Here is a 20,537-nt window from a genome sequence, read left to right as displayed (position 1 = left end):
TACTTTTTGTCCTTTTACCACACCTTCCATCCAAGATATTTCTGCTTTGAAGAGTGATGAGGGGTTTTTGGCTTGGCCCCATGGGACAGAAGACTAGAAGTTAGAGAGAAGCCAATTTCTGCTCAATATCACTTCCCAGCAATTAGAGCTGTCCAGTAACAGAATGGAGCGTCTGGTAGGTAATGAACACCCCGTTGTTAGAGATACTCATACAGAGGCTGGATGGCCCCTTGTCAGGGACCTTATTGATGAGATTCTGGAATTGGCTGAGGGTTTGAACTGGGCAACATCTGATGTCCCTTCAAATTAAAAGATCCATTGACCATCTGCTCAGCTCATTCCTCTCTCAAGGCATGACCCAGATCTATCCCATACCCATCCTTTTTTGTAGGAGGGCATGGTTCTCTGAGGCCCATAGGGGGCACTGGACACTCAGAGATCACAGACTGAGATGGGGGACGGGGGAGGGTTATCAGGACTGAACTAAACCCAAGTCTCCATAACTCCATATTCATTACTGTTCCTATCACGAAGGTGGAGACCCTGGGAGCAGGGTACCTGTCTCCTTTTTGAGACTAGAATCACAGCATTTCAAAGCTAGAAGGGAACTAGAGATTGTCTAGTCCAACCCTGTTCAATGGAAACAGACCCACAAAGATCAAGCGATTCATCTTCAGTCATAAGATGAGTTGGTACCAGCCCCAGGAGCATAATTCAAGTTTCCTGTCCTCCAGTTCAGTTTTCTTTCTAATGTGCCTCAGCCCACTGAATATTTAGCCCAGCTTTTGCTGATTCCTCTGGTACATAAGGTCACTTCACCTTGCCTTATCCAAAATTTCCTTTGCCTATCCCTAGGCGTGAAGATCAAGATATGTCTTGCTGGGAGTAAAAAATGACAACCAAGCCCTCTGGATTCTAGAATATCAGCTGCCTTAGATAGTCTCTCTGGTCCTACCCTGCTTCAGAGCAGGAGTTATGTGTAGCACAATTGATCCCTGGAGCCTTTAGGGTTTGTTCTCCACCTCTCAGGTCTGAGCAGAGCAGCAGCCATGTGTGTGTTGGTTTTGATTTTGATTTCAATTTTTAGCTGTTTCCTTTCATTCTTTTCCCCCTTTTATTTAAAACAAATTTTCCCATTTCCTTAGATGAGAAATCCAAGGGCAACTACTTTGGGAATCCCCAGGGAACCCAAGAAAATATCTTTATGTTCTAGATTCTATCATCCCATGGCCATTTTTTTTAAAGACAAAAGTTATTGCAAGAAAGTGATTTATAACTCAACCTGGATGGAATATTCTTTGGTGCCTTCCAGGCCCTGAGCTCTCTTCAACTTTGGTTGGTCCTCCCTTGGTCCATAAAGAAAAGGCAGTGGAGTGAATCAGGGAGGAGACACTCCCTTCTCTAGGGCAGTCCAGGAAATATTTAAATGGATCCTCTACTATTAGTTTTCAAAGCCACAGGATGTACTCAACATAGCATAGTCCAGGTGACCCAAAGGGGCACAGACTCACAAAACTAATGGGGACAGAATGCATAGACCCTCGACCCTATAGTGGACTGAGCCCCTAAATCTAAAGAGGACAACTCCTGTATTCCCAGTGGGACTGAACCCATACGCCCAGAAAGGAAGGGACCAAACATGAGTTTCCCAATATATCAATATCCTCTAGGGGCCTCAGGGCCTTCATTAACTAGCTCACACAAGGTAATGCCCAGCCTTCTGTGAAGGCCAAGAAGGGGTGACATTAGGTTGCTTAGAGTTCCCCATATCAAGCCTTAGCCCACGCCAAGGAGTATCTACTTCTAAGGCATAGCAAAAAAAAAAAAAAAAAAAAAAAAAAAAGGAAATCCTATCTGACCCTGACCAGCTCTTTCCCTTGATTATATCTAGCACCTAGGACAGCAACAACTATGTGGTCATGGTGGTAGAATTAAAGACAACTAAACGTGGGACTCTTTGTCAAAGAGGGATTCTTTTTGCCACTTCCCAATTGCCACCAACGTCTAAAGTCCTCTACCCTTCCCCAAGGCTTTAAATTTATCAAGCACTCTCAGGGACTTATCAGCTGTTCTATCCTATGATCCTTAAGACCCTCCCTTAAGGCAATAACAGTAAGACAGAGGACAACCTGAGCCCTGAAATCCAGGAAGAGATCAGGTATCACTCCCTCCTCAGCACTGTTTCCCTCCAAATAAAGGGTTCAACCTTGGCCTGTTTTGAACCAATTTCAAGGGAACTCATCCAGGTCGAAGGTGGCAAGGGAGGGGAGTGGGAGAGATCAGCCAATTATCACCCTTCTCCCAGAAAACAAACCAAATGAGCCCTACTCCCCTACCTTCTTTACCATTAGTAGGCGGGATCCTCAAACATCTGCCCACCCTCTCTGTCCCAAGATAGCCATGCCCCCGGAGCCTCTTCTGAAAACAGCTCCCTGAGGAGTGCTCTTGCAAGCTTCTTTCTCTCCCATTGCTTGAGATGCTATTGGGTGGGGTGGCCACCAGCCTCTAACCTCCCCTTCTTCCCCTTGGGAAAGTAGTTTGGAAGTAGAGTCAAAGCCAAGAGGAGACCTATCCCCCTCTTTTTTCAGGTTGGGGTGTCACAGAGTTTAGCAAATGATGAGAAATGTTTTGGGTGGGGGTGGGGATGGCAAAGTGATGGGGGAGACTTTTGCTTACTCTCTTTAAAAAGCCACACAACACTTTTTAATCCCATCTGTGTTTTTGTTTGTTTTTTAGCCTCCCATTTGAACCGTGGTAATATGGGGAATTACAGCAGGCAAGGGCTGGGGTGGGGGAGTTCACCTACCTTGTCCTGTGGTTTTTTCCCCTTTATTTTCTTGACCTTATTATATTTTTCCCATTTGTAATGTACAGAAATGCAAACTATTTCTCCATTTATTTTATTTTCTGGTATCTACTGTGTTGTTCTAGAATTTTGCGTTTGTGTGTGTCGCTGTGGACGCCTTTGGCCACGTCAATGCAGAGACATGTTTTTGAATTTCAAGTGGACACTGATCATTGTTTCAAACTGTTTCTTTTTACCCCTCCTCTGTAACTGGAATTTAAAAGGGAAGATGACTATAGAAAGAAACAATTCATACTGGGAATACCCTTGTAAAGCAAGCGTCCCTTTCCCCAAGACCCTCCATTGGACCATAGGATTATAGATTTAGTTCTAGAAGGGACCCTCGATGCCATTGAGTCCAACCTCCTCATTTTACAGATGAGGAAACTGAGGCTCAGAGGAGATAAATGACTTGTCCTGAGTCACGCAGCAAATATCTGGTGTAATTTGAACCCAGGTCTATTTTGACTGCAAACCTAACATTCTATCTACTATACCTCCTAGCTGCTTCTCATTGGGTAAGGTCTGGGGTTACTTCATCTCATGCACTGACAAAGAGCCCATAAGATAATGGAGCAGGAAGGGAGTCTCAGAGGTAATTTAGTTCAACCTTCCCACTTTATGGATGAGCAAACTGAGATCCAGAGAGGGAGAGTCATCCACTCCATATGCCATAGCTCATAAATGCCAGAGCCTTGGGGTCTCCTGACTGTTGGGCAGATGCTCTTTTCATTCCACTCTAGTTCAACTTCTAAAGAAGGAGGGTAGGGAGTGTATATGACATGATATGACAAAGATTTCTATGACCTCCAGAATGCCAAACACTTCAAGCTCCAAGATTCAGGAGGGAGACAAAGGAAAGGCTGTCAGGCAGCCCGTAGTATAAAGCACAGGTTCATCCAGGACACCGCAGAGAGTCCAAGACATGAGGAATATTCTTGACTTGTAAAGACAGGTCTTCCCAGGAGCATTTCCTTGGCAGCCCCTCATAGATAGGCTCTGGGGAAGACCTAGGGATCCCTTGGAGGGGGGGTGGTCATTATTCACCCTATAATTCAACAATCAAGGCTCCTGGAACCAATTAGAGTTCAAAGCAGAAATTCCATACCAGTGGAATTCCAGAAAGTTATAGGACACATAGAAATGTACAAGGAGGAGACTTGTCACCTTTTTCTCTCCCACCCCCTTGCCATGTCACTGAGTGGCTGAGCTGTGAAGCAGGATCAGGCCAGCCTATCAATGATCATTGTAATTTGTTGGTATACTATCAGTGGTTGGTTTGATGTTCATTAGTAGCTCAGACAGTCAATGGGAAGAAGCCTGTCCTCTCCTTCCCATCACTGACTCACCATAAGAGATAGGTCCTGGTCAACATCCAGAGAATTCAAGGCTGTTCTGCATGCCTGGAAATGCTAGGCTCAAGCAGCAGGCAAGTCCTTGCAATGCCTAGTTTTTCCTTTACCACTTTATAAATCCTTAAAAATAACTTGGGAGAAGACATGGGGAAAGACCAATATTACCTATGCTCCCACCCTCAGCCTCCTCCAATGGCACGTCTCCAAATGCCTCAGTGTGGTGGCTGCCCAGCCCCTTCACCTTTCTGTCCCATCAGAGTAGGACACACCTGCTGTCATCCTTCTCCTACCAAGGTTAGAGAGAGAACCCTTTGCAAAACCCAAGGACCCCAGCCCTAGGGGCCCAGAAGAAGGAAATGTCCAAACCAAATAAACTGGGTGATTATTCATTCAGAGAATCTGTTCACTTTAAAAAAGGATTTTCTTTTAAATAGTGTATTCCCTTCACATGATTTTTAATGGGATGTAATTTAGAAAATACCCCTTTCCATTCCTATTTTTCAGAAACACATTGGGTGCCTAAAGTGAAATGCATCTGTTTCTAGGAAGAAGTCATGAATTGACCCCTTGCCCTCCCTAGAGGACTGAATTTCAAGCAGAGCCATAAACCCTCCCCCAAATTCTTGTTTTAACCCTCATTCATCCCAATGGAGACAACATGGCAGAGCGAATAGAGTTGGCCTCAAAGCCATGAAAACCTGGGGTCAAGTCTCACCTCTGACACCTACTGGCTGTGACTGGACAAGACATATAACAGTTCGGTGTTTTCAGCAGCATTGGCTGGCATTGCATGGCCTGATGGCATGCACAGTGCAAAGTGAATATGCGCAGTGTTCAGAACCAAGGCTGCAGCAAAGTTGCACGATGCAGCACTGACAAAAGCTGCCAGAAAAACCTTGGGTTCTTTACAAGTTTGATTTTTAATTAATTTTTGGTCATTGCATATTCAGAAACCTTTACTGTTTCTAAATTTTTCTCAACCCCATAGGGAGTCTCAACTCCCAGTTTAAGAAGCTCTGTCTACAGATAGACGTTGCAGAAAAGGTGTTGACCTGCATTGGCAGAGTGAGTTTCCTTACTTGGGTGTTCACTATACCAATGAAATCACAGGTTTAGTCCCTATTCCTATGTCCTATCCCCACCCCACCCCCCAAAACAGGTTCTAAAGATCCTTAGTAAAGCTAGTAACTGATATCTCCTCATGGCCCTTAAGGGTTCCTCTCCTGGGCCCTTCCATTGGTCTTGATTTGACCTTCTTCCATGGGACTGGAATCTGCTCTCTATATCTCTCTCCCCCCTTGATCAGTTTAGATGCTTGAGTCCAGGAGAAGGGTGATGCACCAGCTGGGACTCGCCTGGATTATATCAGGATCTCCCCACCCAAGTCCTCTTTCCGTAGTTGAATTTAGCAGTTAGTCCACAAGCATTTATTAAATTCCAAAAGCTGATCCAGGTGCGAGGAATACAAAGACAAAAGTAAAAGTGTCCCTGCCCTCAAGGAGCTTCCATTCTAAAGGTGGTTGGGGAAGAAGTTCTAATCTAGAGAGAGATCAGAAAATCTTGAAAGTGCTTTAAAGGCCACCAGGAAGGAAAATGGGAGCTGCAGTGGGAGTTTTCTTTTTATGCAAATAGCCCTCCCTCGTGTAGGACACCAGGAATGGCCAGAGGGGAGCAGGTGTTGAAACCTCCGAAACCCAACCTAGTTGACTTCCCTTTTAAACGGACAGTTCTCCTTTCCACTTTCATCCTTCCACTCTGACTGGCTTCTTTTGGATTGCCCTCTTCTCTCTCTCTCTGTCTCTCTCTCTATCTCTCTCTGAGTCTGTCTCCTCCTTCCCTTGCCCTCCCCATCTCTGTCTCTCCCCTCCCCACCCCCCGCTATGGGCTCCCTCCATGTTGTTCCATCTCCATCTGCCGCTTATTGCATGCTCTCTGGAAGGTCTCTGTTGGTAAGAGAGTTAAAGGCAACTCGGCTCAGACATTCGGAACAACAAAAACAAACGAGAGCAGAGCAAAGTCAAATGGCTGCTTGGGGTGTCCTAAAATGCCGCCCTGCGGGGGGGTGGGGTGCAACCCCTCTCCCCTGCCTCCGCCAAAGCAACTGCTTTGTTAGCCGGGGTGGAAAGTGGCAAATACTAAAAAGAGTCATTGTCTTTTTCCCATTCTGCATCCAAATGGGAGATTTTCCTTTTCTTTGTCATAATTGCATTCCTGTCACTGACCAATCAGAAGGTAGGTATTTGTCTGGCTACGCACGTTCCCATCTCCAGATAAGCCTTGCAGCACTGAGCTTGGTTTTAATGTGATATTCTCTCTCTCTCTCTCTCTCTCTCTCTCTCTCTCTCTCTCTCTCTCTCTCTCTCCCCTGTCTCTGTATCTCTTTCTTTCATATGATTTTTTGGTAGTTCTATATGTTTTAAACATATTTTTAAAAGCCAAAAGGCCATTTTTTCTTCCTTTCTTGTTTTTTATTGGGGGGTTTCCTTCTTGCCCTTCTGTCCCCTCTTCTAATTCATCTTTTTTCTTTTCCTCTCCTCCTGCCTTTTCTTCCTCCTTCCTTCCCCTCATGTATTCCTTCCTCCTCCCTTCTATATCCCTCCTCCTCTTTCTTCCTTCCTTTTCCCTTTCTTCTATGCTCTTTTCGTTCTCTTCCTTCCTTCTCCCCTCCTTCTATACTCTTTTCCTTCTCTTCCTTCCTTCTCCCTCCCTTCTATGCTCCTTTCCTTCTCTTCCTTCCTTCTTTCTCCCTCCCTTCTATGCTCTTCTCCTTCTCTTTCTTCCTTTATTCCTTCTTCCTTGCCTATCTCTCTTGCTCTCTCTCATTGTTGTTAGAATGCATTTCTGTGTGGTTTTAGCCTCCTGACTCTGTATTTCCTGTTGTGAACAGTGCATTGTGTTGAGTCCATTGAATTTCCTCTGCTGCCTAAAGTGGCGGGTAACCAAAATTCACCCAACCTGCGAAGCCATTCTCTCAGACTGGCCAAGTTGGGGGCTAGCTTGAGAAAGAAAGAGGAAGGAGATCCATTGGTTTTGATCCCAGCTGCCCTGAACACAATGACAACCCTTTGGTGCTAAACTTTGGCATCGAGATTTTCAAGGAAGTTTCAGGATGACAGTCAGGAAGAAGAAAAATAAATCACACTTCTTCCAGTACGCAAAGGGATCTTTCCCAAAGAGACCCTAATGAGTGAAGTCTGCCCTTCTTTTCCCACCTACCCCAAATCCCCGTTTCCTTCCCCCTGTGGGTTTTGGCTTCGCTCCTTTGAGTTAAAGTGCTATTTGAACATCCCCCAGGATAAGATTTCAGGGGAAGCCTGGGGCAGAATGAGTTCTTCCTCTCTCCTCCCCTTGGGCTTTCTCTGGGACCTCAGAGCTAATGGCAGCTTGGATAGCAGCTGTGAACTGAAGATAGGGGGACGATGCCAAGACAGTTCAGCAGTACCTCAAGGGTTGGAGGAAGCCCCAAGAATGTAGCCACTGCACCAAAAGTGGCTGTTTTGTGTGCTCTGAATTTTAGTTGGCCTTCAGGGAGAGAAGTCTGGGTTTTGAGAGCTGCCTTGCCAAAGAAAGTCCTCACAAAAATAACAGCTGTCAAAGGTAGAATAGGGTTCTTCCTCCTTTGCTGGAGGTCTTCAAGTAGAGGCTGGGTATGTGATGGGGAGGTTGTCCTTTGTGGGTGTAGGTTGGATGAGATGGCCCCTGAATTCCCTCCCACCTCTAAAAGTTCAATGGAAAAATGGGCAAGTAGGATTACCAAAATATGGTGGAGTCCAGCCCAGCTGGGATGTTCCATCAGAGCTGGGAGGGAACATAGGGATCCCTCGTCCTGAGCTAGCTAGGTCTCAACCTTAGGAGGATGTGCCGTGGTACCCCCCCACCCTAAGAAAGACCCCTTGGCTTTCTCCAGCAGACTTCCCTTCCCATTGTCCCCTGTGGAAGGGAAAGGAACCTTTCTTCTGTTGGGTTTATTTGCATCTCCATTCACAATCCTTCCTCAGAAATGTAGATGAGTTGAGGAGATTCTTTGGGGATAGACAGAGAAGAGAGAGATTACAGACCCATTATTTCAGTAGTTTAGGGGATTCCTGGTGTATTAAATCCTCTCCAAGGATGCAAATCGGCAATCGAATTGGAAATGTATAGTCTTAGAGTGTTGCCTGGGGGTTCTAAGAGGTACTACCTGGGGGTACAGGATAAGTGACCAGACCAATCTATCAACAAGTGTATATTGAGTGCTTGCCTTATACCCTTCACTGTGCTGAGCCCTAGAAATACCAAGAAAATTCAAATTCTAGGGGAGCTTATAATCTAATAGGGGAGGCTATACATAGAAGCCCACAGGGCTAGTTTGTATCAGAGGTAGGCTTTGAACTGAAGCGTTCCTGACTCCAAGGCTACTTTCTCTCAAAGGAAGCAAACTTCAGAGTGAGGAATTAAAGGTCTAGAAGAAGGAGAGGGTTTTGCCTTGGTAAGATAGCTGGCACTCTATTCCCATTGACCTCTTCCTCTGCTTTTCCCCTGTCTTACAATTTCACCATCTGAGACCCTTCGATTAATTAGGCCATTCTGTCAGAGCACCAACAATGGCTGACCTCCCCACACTTTACCTCCTTCTCCCAAGATTCCAGGGACTTTTAAAGCTGAATGACAGCTACCACACAAGTCCCCACTCCAACCAAAGAAGAAAGTTTGGAGGGCCCACTGTGCTGACCAACTTCAGTTCCCCTTCAACAGGCCCAAGGTTGGATTTTTGAAAGTAAAGGAATATTTTTTTTTTGCCCTTTTTGCTGTTACCGAAATATTTGGGTATGACTCATTTGTTTTTTCTTTCTTTCTCTGCTATCAGGATATTCCATTGAGGCTTCGTCCCTGCCCTTTGTCCTGTTACTACACTTATTTTTGCAGGCAGATGGGACCAAAGCACTCATGTCTGTGTCAAGCTTTATGCTTTCTTTGACCTACACCCTGCCCCCCCCCCGCCAAAAAAGCTACTTCACACACATACACACACTCACACACACACTCACACACACTCACACACACACACACACACTCTCACACACACACACACTCACAATTTCATCTGATGGCTCATGAGGCACAGCAGAGGCAAATGATCCCCATTTTGCAGTTGAGGAGTCTGAGGCTGAGATGTTAGGTCATTTTCGCAGTCATGCCCAGCAAGTTAATGTGGTAGAGGCAGTATCAGGACCTCTGGCTCCTGCTGCCAAGTGGACGTGATCCCTGTGTGTTTCTGCCACTTTAACCTCCAAAGCTCTTGCTCATCTATTAACAACTGATTTTTATTCGTTGTCAGTTTCCCTGTTATCTTCAGTTTTTACTGGCACATTGTCATTGGTCTGAAGGTGGTGCAAGGTTGGGGAGAAGTGTTTGAAGATGGAGAGATGCAAAGCTAGGAAGACTCCTAGGGTCTGGCATGAAGCATCAGCTTTGGGTGGGAGGGGAGGGGAGATGATCGAACATAGTGGGAAGAAGTCATATGACCGGAGCAATTTATGAAGCCAGGGGTGGCAATTGTAACTTCCTAGCTTTGCTTGTTTCCAAATCAGGACTTTCCCTAATATCATACTTTGTCCCCTCAAAAAGGAGAGTATTAAGAAAGATTATATGGGGGCAGCTAGGTGGTGCAGTGAGAAGAGTACTAGCCCTGGAGTCAGGAGGACCTGAGCTCAAATCTGACCTCAGATACAATGACCTTGGGCAAGTCACTTAACCCCCATTGCTCTGCCTTTCCCCCTCCAAAAAGAAAAGAGAGAGAGAGATTATATGTGTGCAGAGGTACGGGGACAACGTCAGCTTGAGTTTGAGTGGAACCTACAAAGAGATTGGGGTGGGGGGTAATGTGCACTGGGGAAGAAAGCTAGATTTGGAACCAGAAGACTTCAGTTTCAATCCCATTGCTATGTGATCTGGGCCTCAGTTTCCTCTTCCATAAAATGGGGACAGGGCTTTGCATTGATTAGATTATCTCTAAGTTTCCTTTCAGCCTCATATCTGAACTCATGTGAGCAAGAGTCTTTTCGGTCTATTCCTACCCCTACACTTTATTCCATCTCAGAGAGGAATCCTAGGGTGTCTTTTTCCAGGAACTCACAGTTCCTCACTCCCATTCTCCCCACCCCACCCCTGGTTTCAAGTTCAAGAGCAGAGGATCTGGTCACCAGGGAAACCAACTTCTCAACCAGATGGACCCCTCTCCATATTCTTCTTGGTCCTGGGGTAGGAGGGTGGTGCTTGGGGAGACAGATGGGCAAAGGGTGCATAGGTCTACATGGATTTAACTCTAGGTGACTTATGAGGCAGGAAGAAGAGGGCAATGTCTATAATGGCTAGATGTTGTAAGAGGGAGAGATTCAAATATTGGCCAAAAATGGGGTTGGAAGATAGGTATTTGCCTGGCTAGGAGTTTTTGAGGCCCCTGAGTGTTTTATTCAAGGGTTGACCAAGCACTCCACGGCTGTCTCCTGTATACCCACCCCAGAGTTAGGCAGCACTCAGAGTGTGATGGGGCAGACAAGATAAACAGCAAATACAGACATTTCAATTGGCTGCCAAATCGAACCTTTCAGACTCTAGCAGAGAGAGTAAGAAATCAACAAAGTACTGAATCATTTAATGAGTATTTATTAAGCCTATGCCTCTATGCCTGGTATGGTGCTAGGTGCTGAAGGTAGAAATAATGAGAGGAGGCTTCCTGGAGGTCATGGGGCCTACGTTTGGCAAGCAGACTTCTCGATTTCCATTCACTTCTGCAGTTTGACCTCCCAAACTACCCCCCATCTGACCTACTCATTTTATTTTCATGATGTGTCTTGGGAGACTGGGATGGAGGCAGAGATAATTCTTCCCATTTCAAAGATCCTGGAAAAGAAACTGAGCTCAAGATGCATGATGGGGGTTAACCCAGAGCCTAGGTTTCGTGACCTCCCAGCCCAAGGTTGAAGTTGGGGGTAAGGGCTGGATGCTGCTGAGGAGGGTGATGGGTGATAGAGACTTGAGCCCCTGGGGAATCAAGAAAAGTAGATTCTAGATACTTAATGGGGTGCAGCTGAGATGATTCCTCAGGGTCATGGGCCAGACTGCTCATGTGTGTTGGGTTCCCATGCCACTGAGGAGCCATTCCAGCAATGCTGCCTTACCACCTCATGACAATGAATCTGGGTTTAGGGCATGAAGGATGGCGCTAATGGTGGGGAGGGAACAGGTCTGGATCAAGCAGTCAGCTCATCCCTCCTGCCACCTCTGCCCTCTTTTCATCCAAGGGACCTAAGGGATGTTACCATGGTTCCCAGGTCTGAGCCTTCCCAGCGCTGGCTGCCCTGGGGAAGCTGTCCTCATCCCTCTCTTTGGTTTGTGGCCATTGGCTACTCAAGTTACCAATTGGTGTCTCTCCACCAAAGCTTGGGTCACAGAGTCTTGGTTGGGGGGGTCTGACTATCCTCTAGTGTGGATCTCCTTGGGATGGTCTCAGTTGAGGTCGAGTCATTTTCTGGCAAAGAGGAAGACATAGGCATATAGCCTCCTCTCCTAACCCCAGGTCCTAAAATAGCCTTGCAGACAGATACCTCATAACTCACTCCCTAGACTGCCTTACATCATACTCAGGAAACCAACTCTTCACCCAGACACCTCCCAGCATTTGCTGAAATGTGGCTATTGCTCAAGGGCTGAGCCTTCCTCATAGACCTATTCCCTATAGTTCTCTCCAAAGCCCCATACCCCTCCAAGGACCCTAAGAAAACATCTCCCTGGTGGTATTGACAGTAGAAGGAAACTGAGGAGAGTACCAACAGAGTGCCTCCCTGCTAGCTTCCCCCCATGCCCTCCACTTAGCCCCTTCCAAAGGCTCTTTCCAAGGCTCCTGCCACCTCTTTTGGGATCCTCCTGCCAGGGTTAGCCATCGATCTCTGCTGAGGACAGGTCAACAGGATGCTAATGAGCACAGGTAGCCTTTTCCTTTTTTTTTTTTCTTTTTTGCTTCCAGCCTTTGTTTTAGCTTCCAAAAATCCAAGGTGATCCCTATCCAACCTGTTTCATAACTTGGTTTTAAAAATCTCTATACACACACACACACCTAAAAACAGGAAAGCAAAGATCCAGGTGAGCTAATTCACCAGTCATTCGTTCCTGAGTCAGTGGCTCAGCAGTTGGTGATGCCTGGTGATGGCAAGGCCAAGGTCGAGGAAACGGGTTGGTTCATTTTGATCTCTCTCTCTATCTATCTCTCTTGCATTTTTGTGAATCTAATGATGAACTTATGTTGCCCCACTTTTCCCTTCTCTTCACACCTTACCTACTAAAGGAGGAAATGCCACTTTTTTGGTAAGTGGACGTTAACCAAGAGGGACTTAAAATCAGAATTAAAAAAAAAAAGAGAAAAAGAAAGACAATAAGATGGAGCTGCTTACAGCTCACCAGCTCTCTGCAGGGCCAAAAAGAAAAAAAAAAAAAGCAGTTTCCCAGGAGTTCAGAGACATATTTGATTTCAGTATCTATGACATTTGTGGTTTTTTTTTTAATTTTTCTGTTTTTTTTCTTCCTTTCTCTGGTTCTGTTTTCAGTTGAGTTCTACCCAACCCTTCCCTGTCCCGCCCTCCTCCCTCCCCACTCCTTCCCCAGCCCTTGGCCATCTGTGTGTGTTTGACCTCATCTCTCCATTATATAGCTCCATCTCTCTCTTGGTCTCTCCATACACGCTGTTCCTCCTCAGCCCGCTATGGCCACCTTTTCTGTTCCTACCATCTCTGTGATATTTCTGTGTTGGGTTTGTTTGTTTCTTTTCCTTCCTTTCTTTCTTCCTTCTCCTCGCCCCCACCCTCATCCTTTTCCCCTTCGGGTGGAAGAGTCTATCGGTTTGGGGTCTTTGCCCTGCTCTGGTCTCCCCCTTCTCCTCTCTTCCCCACCCCCAATCGCTCTTTCATCACCTCTGCCCCACCCCCATCCTCAGCCTTCTCCCCACCGTTGCCTCAACCCACCTGGTCCTCCCTTCTCCTCTCTTTCCAATCCGTTCCTTGGTGTTTTTGCATGCGAAGAGACTTGCATGAGCTGCATTTATGGAGGCCCACCCAGAAGGTGTGATCAGGAAGGAAGGAAGGAAGAAAGGAAGGGGCAGGGCAGGGCAGCAGGGTCTGTGTAGTTTGCAGAATGCACCGTGCGTTGACGATGTGAGCGACAGCGCGTCCCGGGAGGTTCTCTTTAAAAGCCCATCTCTCCTTCTCTCCTTTCCCCCTCCTTCTCTCTCCCCCTCTGTCTCTCGTCTCCTCTCTCTTTCTTTCTCTGTGTCCCCTGTTCAGAGGCCCAACTCGCCCGAGCCCCGAGCCCACACCAAAGCGGAGCCAGCCCTGACCACACCGCCTCGGGGAAAAGAGGGTCGAAGCCCCAGCTCGGCTTCGCCGCAGCCACAGGCCAGGGGCGGCAGAGGCGGCACAGGCGGAGGAGCTCCAGGAGGTGCGCCCGGAGGAGGAGGAGGCGGCGCCTGCGGGAGCGTAGCGGGAGAAGCCAAGCACCGGCGGCGCTCGCGCTCCGCCACTTCGGCGCCTCGTCGTAAAGGACGCAGACGGCCCCGCGCCCCGGCCCCCCGGAGCTCCCCGCGATCGCTCAGCCGCGCTGGCTCCAGTAGCGACTCGGATGCGTCGGGTGCCTCCCACCAGCCAGGCCCGGAACCCAGCCAGGATCGGAGCCACTGCGCCCCTGGGAAAAAGTGAGAGCCCGCGGGCCTGCCGTTTGGGACTGGACGGGGTTCCGGTAGCCTCAGCTGGTGGCCACGGGCATAACCTCACCTAGCACCCCCCTCCAGCCCAGGCAGCCCAGCCAGGCCCGACACCTAGCACCCCAGCCCAGCCAGGCCCGACACCTAGCACCCTACCCCAGCCAGGCCTGACACCTCGCACCCCAGCCCAGCCCAAGTGTAAACGCTAGGGGACCACAGATCCAGACTGGAAGAGACCTCAAAAGCTATCCAGGCCAACCCTCCATTTTAAAGTTGGGGAAACAGAAGCCTAGAGATGTGTGACTTGTCTAAGGCTACGCAGTTGGGATCATAGATTTAGGGTGGGAAGTGAGGCCTAGAGAGCAGAGGTGACAGCGATTTCTCCATCTTGGGGTTACTCCAGATGCTGGATGGGCTGTGCGGTGCAGGGAATGGGAACAAGGGGCTCCACTCACTGGCTCTGGGGCCTCCTCTGAGCCTCTTTCCTGCTCTGGAAAGTGAAGAGTTCAGACAAGACTCAGGCCCACCTGCTGAAGCAGAATGCATCCACCTGCATGGCCTTGATCAAAATACTTCACCTTCCTGGGCCTCAGTTTCCCCAACTATAAAAATTGGGAGGGGGCCTAGATGGCCTCTAAAGTCCCTTCTAGCTCTAGAGCTATGATCCCATGACAGCCCCCAGAATTTGATCACACTGGCCCAACCTTCTCAACAACCTTGGATGATACATTCCCAAGCCTGAAGAAGACTTTGGAGTCTTGGCTCTGGCTCTCTCTCTCTCTCTCCCCCATTCCCACCCTCCCTCTCTTTCTTCCCCCCTTCTCTTCCTGTGTCTATCCCTATGCCTCTCTCTCTGCCACACATACACATGTACATATACACACATACACATACACACATACACACACATACATACACACATACACCACACACATACACACATACACACACCACACATACACACATACATACACACACACATACACACACACATACACCACACACACACACACACACACACACACACACACACACCCACACATACATACACACACACACACACACACACACACACCCTTCCCTCCACTGAATTGCCAGTTACTCAGTGCCACTGATGGGGCAGAATGAAAGTCTGGATGATCAAAAATCCTCTTAGACTAGTCGGCCTGTCACTGAGCAGACAGCCTAGTCTGGTCACACACTTTTCTCAGACAGATCTTCAGATGAGGCCCAGTTTCCTAAGCACATCATAGCACAGTTGAAAGAAAGTGGATTTGGAGTCTAAGGGACCTGGGTTGAAATCCCAGCTCTTTGACTCACTACTGTGTGACCTTGGGCAAGTCACTGCACCTCAGTGAGCAGTTTCTTCTACTGTAAAATGAAGAGTCTGGTCTTAGTATTCCCTAAGGTCCCTTCTGGCTCTGGAGGGGATCTTCTTATGCTTATAGGTAAGGGGGATGGGAATATACTGAGGAGGTTCTGAGAGGACCCCAGATTAGTAACCTGGAACATCCTTGGACCATTAGCTAGTAAGGATCACAGAAGCTAGAAGGTACTTGAAAAGTCATGAATCCAACCTCCTTTCATTACATCTGGGGAAACTGAGGCCCAGAAGGAATGAGACCTGCTAATGCTCGTCCAGTCACAGTTCCCAGAATCAAGCAGATTTAGTCAGCATCTAACTGGGCCAGCCTGTATGACTTATGGAGTGACCGAGTGGGAAGAGCACAACGCATTTGGAATCCAAAGGCTGAAACTGAATTCTAGCACCAAGACTTTTTAAACTGGGTGACCCTGGGAATGTGTTTACCCTCTATGGGCTCCAGGTTTCTCCTTCCATATGACTAGGTGCTTAAAGTCTCTCCCAAGCTAAAGACTGACTATAAACACTGACCTAGTGTCCGGAGCCCCTCTGGGCCTCCTGGAAAAGGCTTCTCATTCCCACCCCCCATACACTGCCCTCAGTGTGATAAAGTGACTTCCCCAGGCAGGCCTGGCAAGCTTGGTGGAGGTGCAGAGATTGGGGTACCCCTCCTAGGTCCTAGTCCCTGGACCTCCAGCTACTAGTCCTCCAAATCTGACTCCCCTACTCCACCCCTAGGAGAAAAGGGCTAATGGGAGACACACCTTTGCTCCTCTACGGAAGAAAACCACAAACTGGCAAGCCCCTGCTGGTGGGAGTGGGGGTGGTGGGGGTGGAGGTGGGTCAAACAGGGCTGCAGCCCTAGAAGGCAGCAGGCATCCAGATCCTCAGAGAACTCCTATGGAAAGAATCTATCAGGACTATGCATTGGGAAATCAGCTCTGAAACTTGGGGGCTTTGGAAATTAGAAGGCCTCTGTGTCACAGGGTCTATGGGAAAGTATCAGGGATGAGAGAAGGGGCTGTGGGAGAGCTGGGGGAATGAAGACTTCGAAACCCTAAGGTCTGACCCCAGGGCTGCTAATCCACCATCAATTCCAGTTAATGTGAGCCTGTCTCTGTTTCAGAGAGAAGGAAGGTGATGGCCGGACAAGGCACCCAGAGGGGGAAGCTACTAGACCCCGGCGGCGGTCCCGGAGTTACTCACCCATTCGAAAGAGGCGTCGAGACTCACCTAGTTTTATGGAGCCCAGGCGAATAACCAGGTAGGGGGCCAAAAGTAGGGATAGTCACTGACCAACAAGGCTCCTGATCAAGGGTGCAGGTATTGTGGCCATGGCCATGGGCTCAGTACAGAAGGGGTATGGGGTACCTGCTCTTGAGTGCCTGACCTTGGAAAATAAGAATGAAAAGTTCATCTGAATCCCTGAAAGCTGCATAGAAAATGTTTTGGACCTCACAAGGTCAGGGCTAGGAATAGGGGCCCATTGTTGGGGTCACTGACTGATGTCAGGAATCAAGGCTCTCTGAAGAAAATGGAAATTCAGTGTCAGGATTGAGAGCTCAGGGCTGGAGATCACGGATCTATGTCAAGGATGTCTGGGGTAGAGGCTCAGTGTCAGTGATGGAGGCTTAGTGTCAAAGATCAGTGTCAGGGATGAGGACTCAGGGTCAGGGGTCAGGGTTCATTGTCAAGGCCAGAAGGCCAGTGTCAGCTCTGTGCTGGGGTTGGGGTGCTGGGGTTAGACGCTCAATGTCACGATGGGGGCTGGTGTCAGGGTTCAAGGCTCTGTGTTAACACTGCTGGGCAAAGGACCAGTAGATAGGAGAGAGAAGCTCAGCATTGAATCCTTTGGGTTCAGGAGCTGTATGTGGAAGAGGGTAGGAAAAGTTAGCCAAGCTTTTATCAGCAGGGTCTTCTAGGACCTCTCCCACTCACCCCTAGAGCCCCATTCCCCAGTTGACCTTTTCTTTTCCCTTCCATCTCAAGGTCCCACCCAGAAGGAAGCTGTGGCCAGGATGGGGGAGGGGAGACCAACTCGGTTACTATGGTAACTTTCCATCAGGACCCTCCCCCACCCCAAGGGCTGCCGGGAAAATCCCTGTGTGAGGTGTTCAGCTCCCTCAATCTGTCTGTCTGCCTGCCTCTGACAAGACTAACCTTTCTGCCTTGCTTTCAGTCCTCTCTAGGAATCGGGGGCGGGGGGAGAGGGAGAAGACAAGACCTGGTAGCTAGAGGGTTCTCCCTTTCTTGCAGGCTCCACACATGCCATTCCCTCCCTCCACCCCCAAACCCCCACGCCCAGCCTTACCACTATATTTCTCCAGCTGGTGTGATCACAACTGCCTGATCAGGCAGAGGGCAGAGATAGCCTAGCCCTTTGGGCATGAATTCCTTCAGAAACCCCTCGAAATTTCCCCCACCCTGGGCTGAGATAAAAAGTCTAAATGCCAGCACCTGCCCTGAAATCCAAGCTGTAAGTGTCTTTATTGGATGTCAATTACGAACTGGGACCACCCCCATCCCCACAACTGAGCCTTAGGCCCCCTGTTGGTGTCTCTCCGCCTCCCAAGCCTCACTTTCTTTCTGTCCACCAGATGCAAGGTGTAAAGACTGAGGATGATTGCTTCTCAATCAAACTCCAAGGCAGTGTGATACAGTAGAAAAAGTTCTGGTTTGGGGGTCTGAGGCCCCAGGTTCACTCCAGGCACTTCCGTTTAGTCAATAAACATTATTAAGTGCTTACTATGTACCAGGCACTGTGCTAAAAGCTGGTACCACTGTCACCCTGGGCAACTTTGCCTTAGTTTCCTCACCTGGAAAGTGAGGGGGTTGAACTAGATGGTTTTCGAGGTTCCTTCCAGCACCCAAACTATGGCCCTATCTTTTCCCATCTGTGAGTAGAGGGAGAGCCACCAGCTCTGACCATTGGACCATCACTGTCCCTGGAGAAGGTGATTCCTGCCTTCCCCCAAATTAGGCTGCCTCCCCCTCACTAAGCCCACAGTGTTTTCCTTCTGGGGGGCTACCTTCTAACCACTCCTTTCTTCTCTATTGACCACAGCTTCCTGGCTCTAGACTAATCTCAAGAAACCTGAGCACCTAAGAGGGAAGCAGGGGAAGGGGGAGGGAGAGTAGGTATCTAGTTTTTCCTGGGGGTGGAGAGAAGGGGCTACAGGGTCATTTCCCCAACATCTGAAAGGTAGAAGATATCCTGGTACAGTAGAAAGAGCCCTGGACCCAGATTCAAGAGTCCTGGGCTATAGCTCCAGCCCTGAACCCACCGTATGACCTTGGCCAAGTCATTTGCCCACTTGGGCCTCAGTTTTCTCTTCTGGAAAATGAAGGCCAGGGGATGAAGGTGCCTTTGGGGCTTGAGCCACCAACTCCTTTCCCACCCTCTTTGAGCACCCACAAAATGAGCCCAGATGACTGGATGGTGCTCTGCTGAGCTTTAGAATGCAAGGAAAAGCAGATCGGTGGAAAATGCTTCCTGGCCTTGGAAGCAGCGGACCTGACTTTGAATCCCAGCTCTGTATGATCTTGGCAAGTCACTTCACTCGTCTGTGGCCTCAGGCTCCTAATCTGTAAAATGCGTAGGTCAGACTCCATGGCATCCGAGTGCCCTTCCAGCTCCAGCTCTCTGGGGTCCTCTGGATTTTTTCTTTCTTGGCAAATGTGACTCCCCCCAACCCAGCTTCTCTACCCAAGGGCTCAGGTATTTTCCGCCACATCAGCCCTGCTGGCTGGGCACCCGGCTGAGCCTGCTGTCCTTCTTTTTCCTCTGCAGTGCCCGGAAGCGCCCGATCCCTTACTACCGGCCCAGCCCTTCCTCCTCCTCCCCCTCCCCCTCCAGCTCCTGGAGCAGTCACACCTACAGCCGCAGCCGGAGCGGCAGCCATAGCCCGGATAGCTACAGCAGCCGCAGTGGGAGCCGCAGCCGAACCCGGAGCCCCTCCAGGACCCCCAGTCCCAGCCCCAGCCCCAGCTACAACAGCCGCAGCAGCTCAGAAAGCGGTGGCTTCTGAATCTCCCCTTCCCTTGGATGCCTGCTCCTTCCTGCTCCCACCCCCACCCACCCCTGGCCCAAGGGGCCCAGCTTGGTCGGGCTCAGAGGACCAGGAGGCAGGCCAGAGCCAAGGGGAAGGGGCAGGTGGAACCATTCTCCTGCGGTGTGTGGGAGACTTTGCCCTACATACCCACTCACTCCCCCCACTGCCAGCTCTGTTCATCTTTCTTCATAACCCACAGGGCGGACCCAGGTATCTGGGCAGCCCAGGCCAAACTCACTCATTCCATCCATCGCTGTCACCCTCCAAACCAGCACCAGGGAGAGCCCCCACCTCCACTTTGGGGGCAAAGAGCAACCGGTGGATGGAGACTTTTGCCCTCTGGATTGGCCCTGGGGCAGAGAATGTCCAGGGGGGAGTCTAAGCCTGACTGGGGAAGAAAGATTCTCCCCCATCCTCTTACCCCTTTTCCTCTGACCCTGTTGTACAAGGTTGGGTTGGCAACAGGGGAACTCTGTCCTTATGGGAATGGGGTTGGTGTACCCCAGAACCCCAGAGACCTCTGCCCAATTTGGGCACAGGGTCTGATGACAAAGATCGGGATCCTACTGCTTCCAGAAGGTGCCCTCTCCATTCCCTGGGGTTGGGCACTGCCCCAGAGCACCAAGAGCCACTGAACACAGGACGTGCTCAATCCCTGCCCCCAAACCCTGCTCTACCCTGAGCTACCCGCCCCATGGGGGTGGGGACTTTCTGGGGAGCCGGCACAAGGAGATGAACCCCCCCTCCCAGAATGTATCCCCAGCCCCCTTCCCCTCCCTATCTGGTTGGCCGAAGACATGAGGCCTGGTAACTTCCCAAGGCCCTCAATTCCTTTCGCATCTGCTTCCCTCTCTCAGACAGTCTTTTCTTTCCCTTAGCCTTCTGGACTTTCCTTTGGCCTTCTCTTGGGGGAACTCAATGCTTGATGTCCAGGAATGCTCCTGAAAAAGAGAGCATCTGGCTTCAATTCCCCTTAGAAACAGCTGGGAGGGATGGTCCAACAATGCATTGAGTAGGATTACTATGGTAGATTAAATGGAAGAGAAAACTCCCTGACCATTGCGCTATGGGGCCATTCATGGAGTGATCCCAAGGCGGCCTGTAGTGATTCCAAGGAAGGAAAGGAGACAGGGTCCTTGGCCTAAGGTAGCTGAAGGGACACATACCCAGAGGCAAAGGGAGGGAGTAGCTG

General features: G+C 49.3%; 1 protein-coding gene across 1 annotated transcript in view; it reads left to right on the top strand.

The window, feature by feature from the left end:
• SRRM3 (serine/arginine repetitive matrix 3) overlaps positions 1 to 19,321 on the top strand; it is a 56,491-nt gene extending 37,170 nt beyond the window's left edge. The window contains exons 12-14 of the mRNA XM_036768086.1: positions 13,515 to 13,921; positions 16,420 to 16,557; positions 19,084 to 19,321. Coding sequence (XP_036623981.1) covers positions 13,515 to 13,921; positions 16,420 to 16,557; positions 19,084 to 19,321 — 783 coding nt within the window. The remainder of the gene's footprint in view (positions 1 to 13,514; positions 13,922 to 16,419; positions 16,558 to 19,083) is intronic.
• Positions 19,322 to 20,537: the final 1,216 nt, after the last annotated feature.

Source organism: Trichosurus vulpecula, chromosome 7 (assembly GCF_011100635.1).
Source record: "Trichosurus vulpecula isolate mTriVul1 chromosome 7, mTriVul1.pri, whole genome shotgun sequence".
Classification (NCBI taxonomy): domain Eukaryota; kingdom Metazoa; phylum Chordata; class Mammalia; order Diprotodontia; family Phalangeridae; genus Trichosurus; species Trichosurus vulpecula.
The sequence above is the reverse complement of the archived record's forward strand: the minus strand, read 5'-3'. Positions and strand labels throughout refer to the sequence as shown.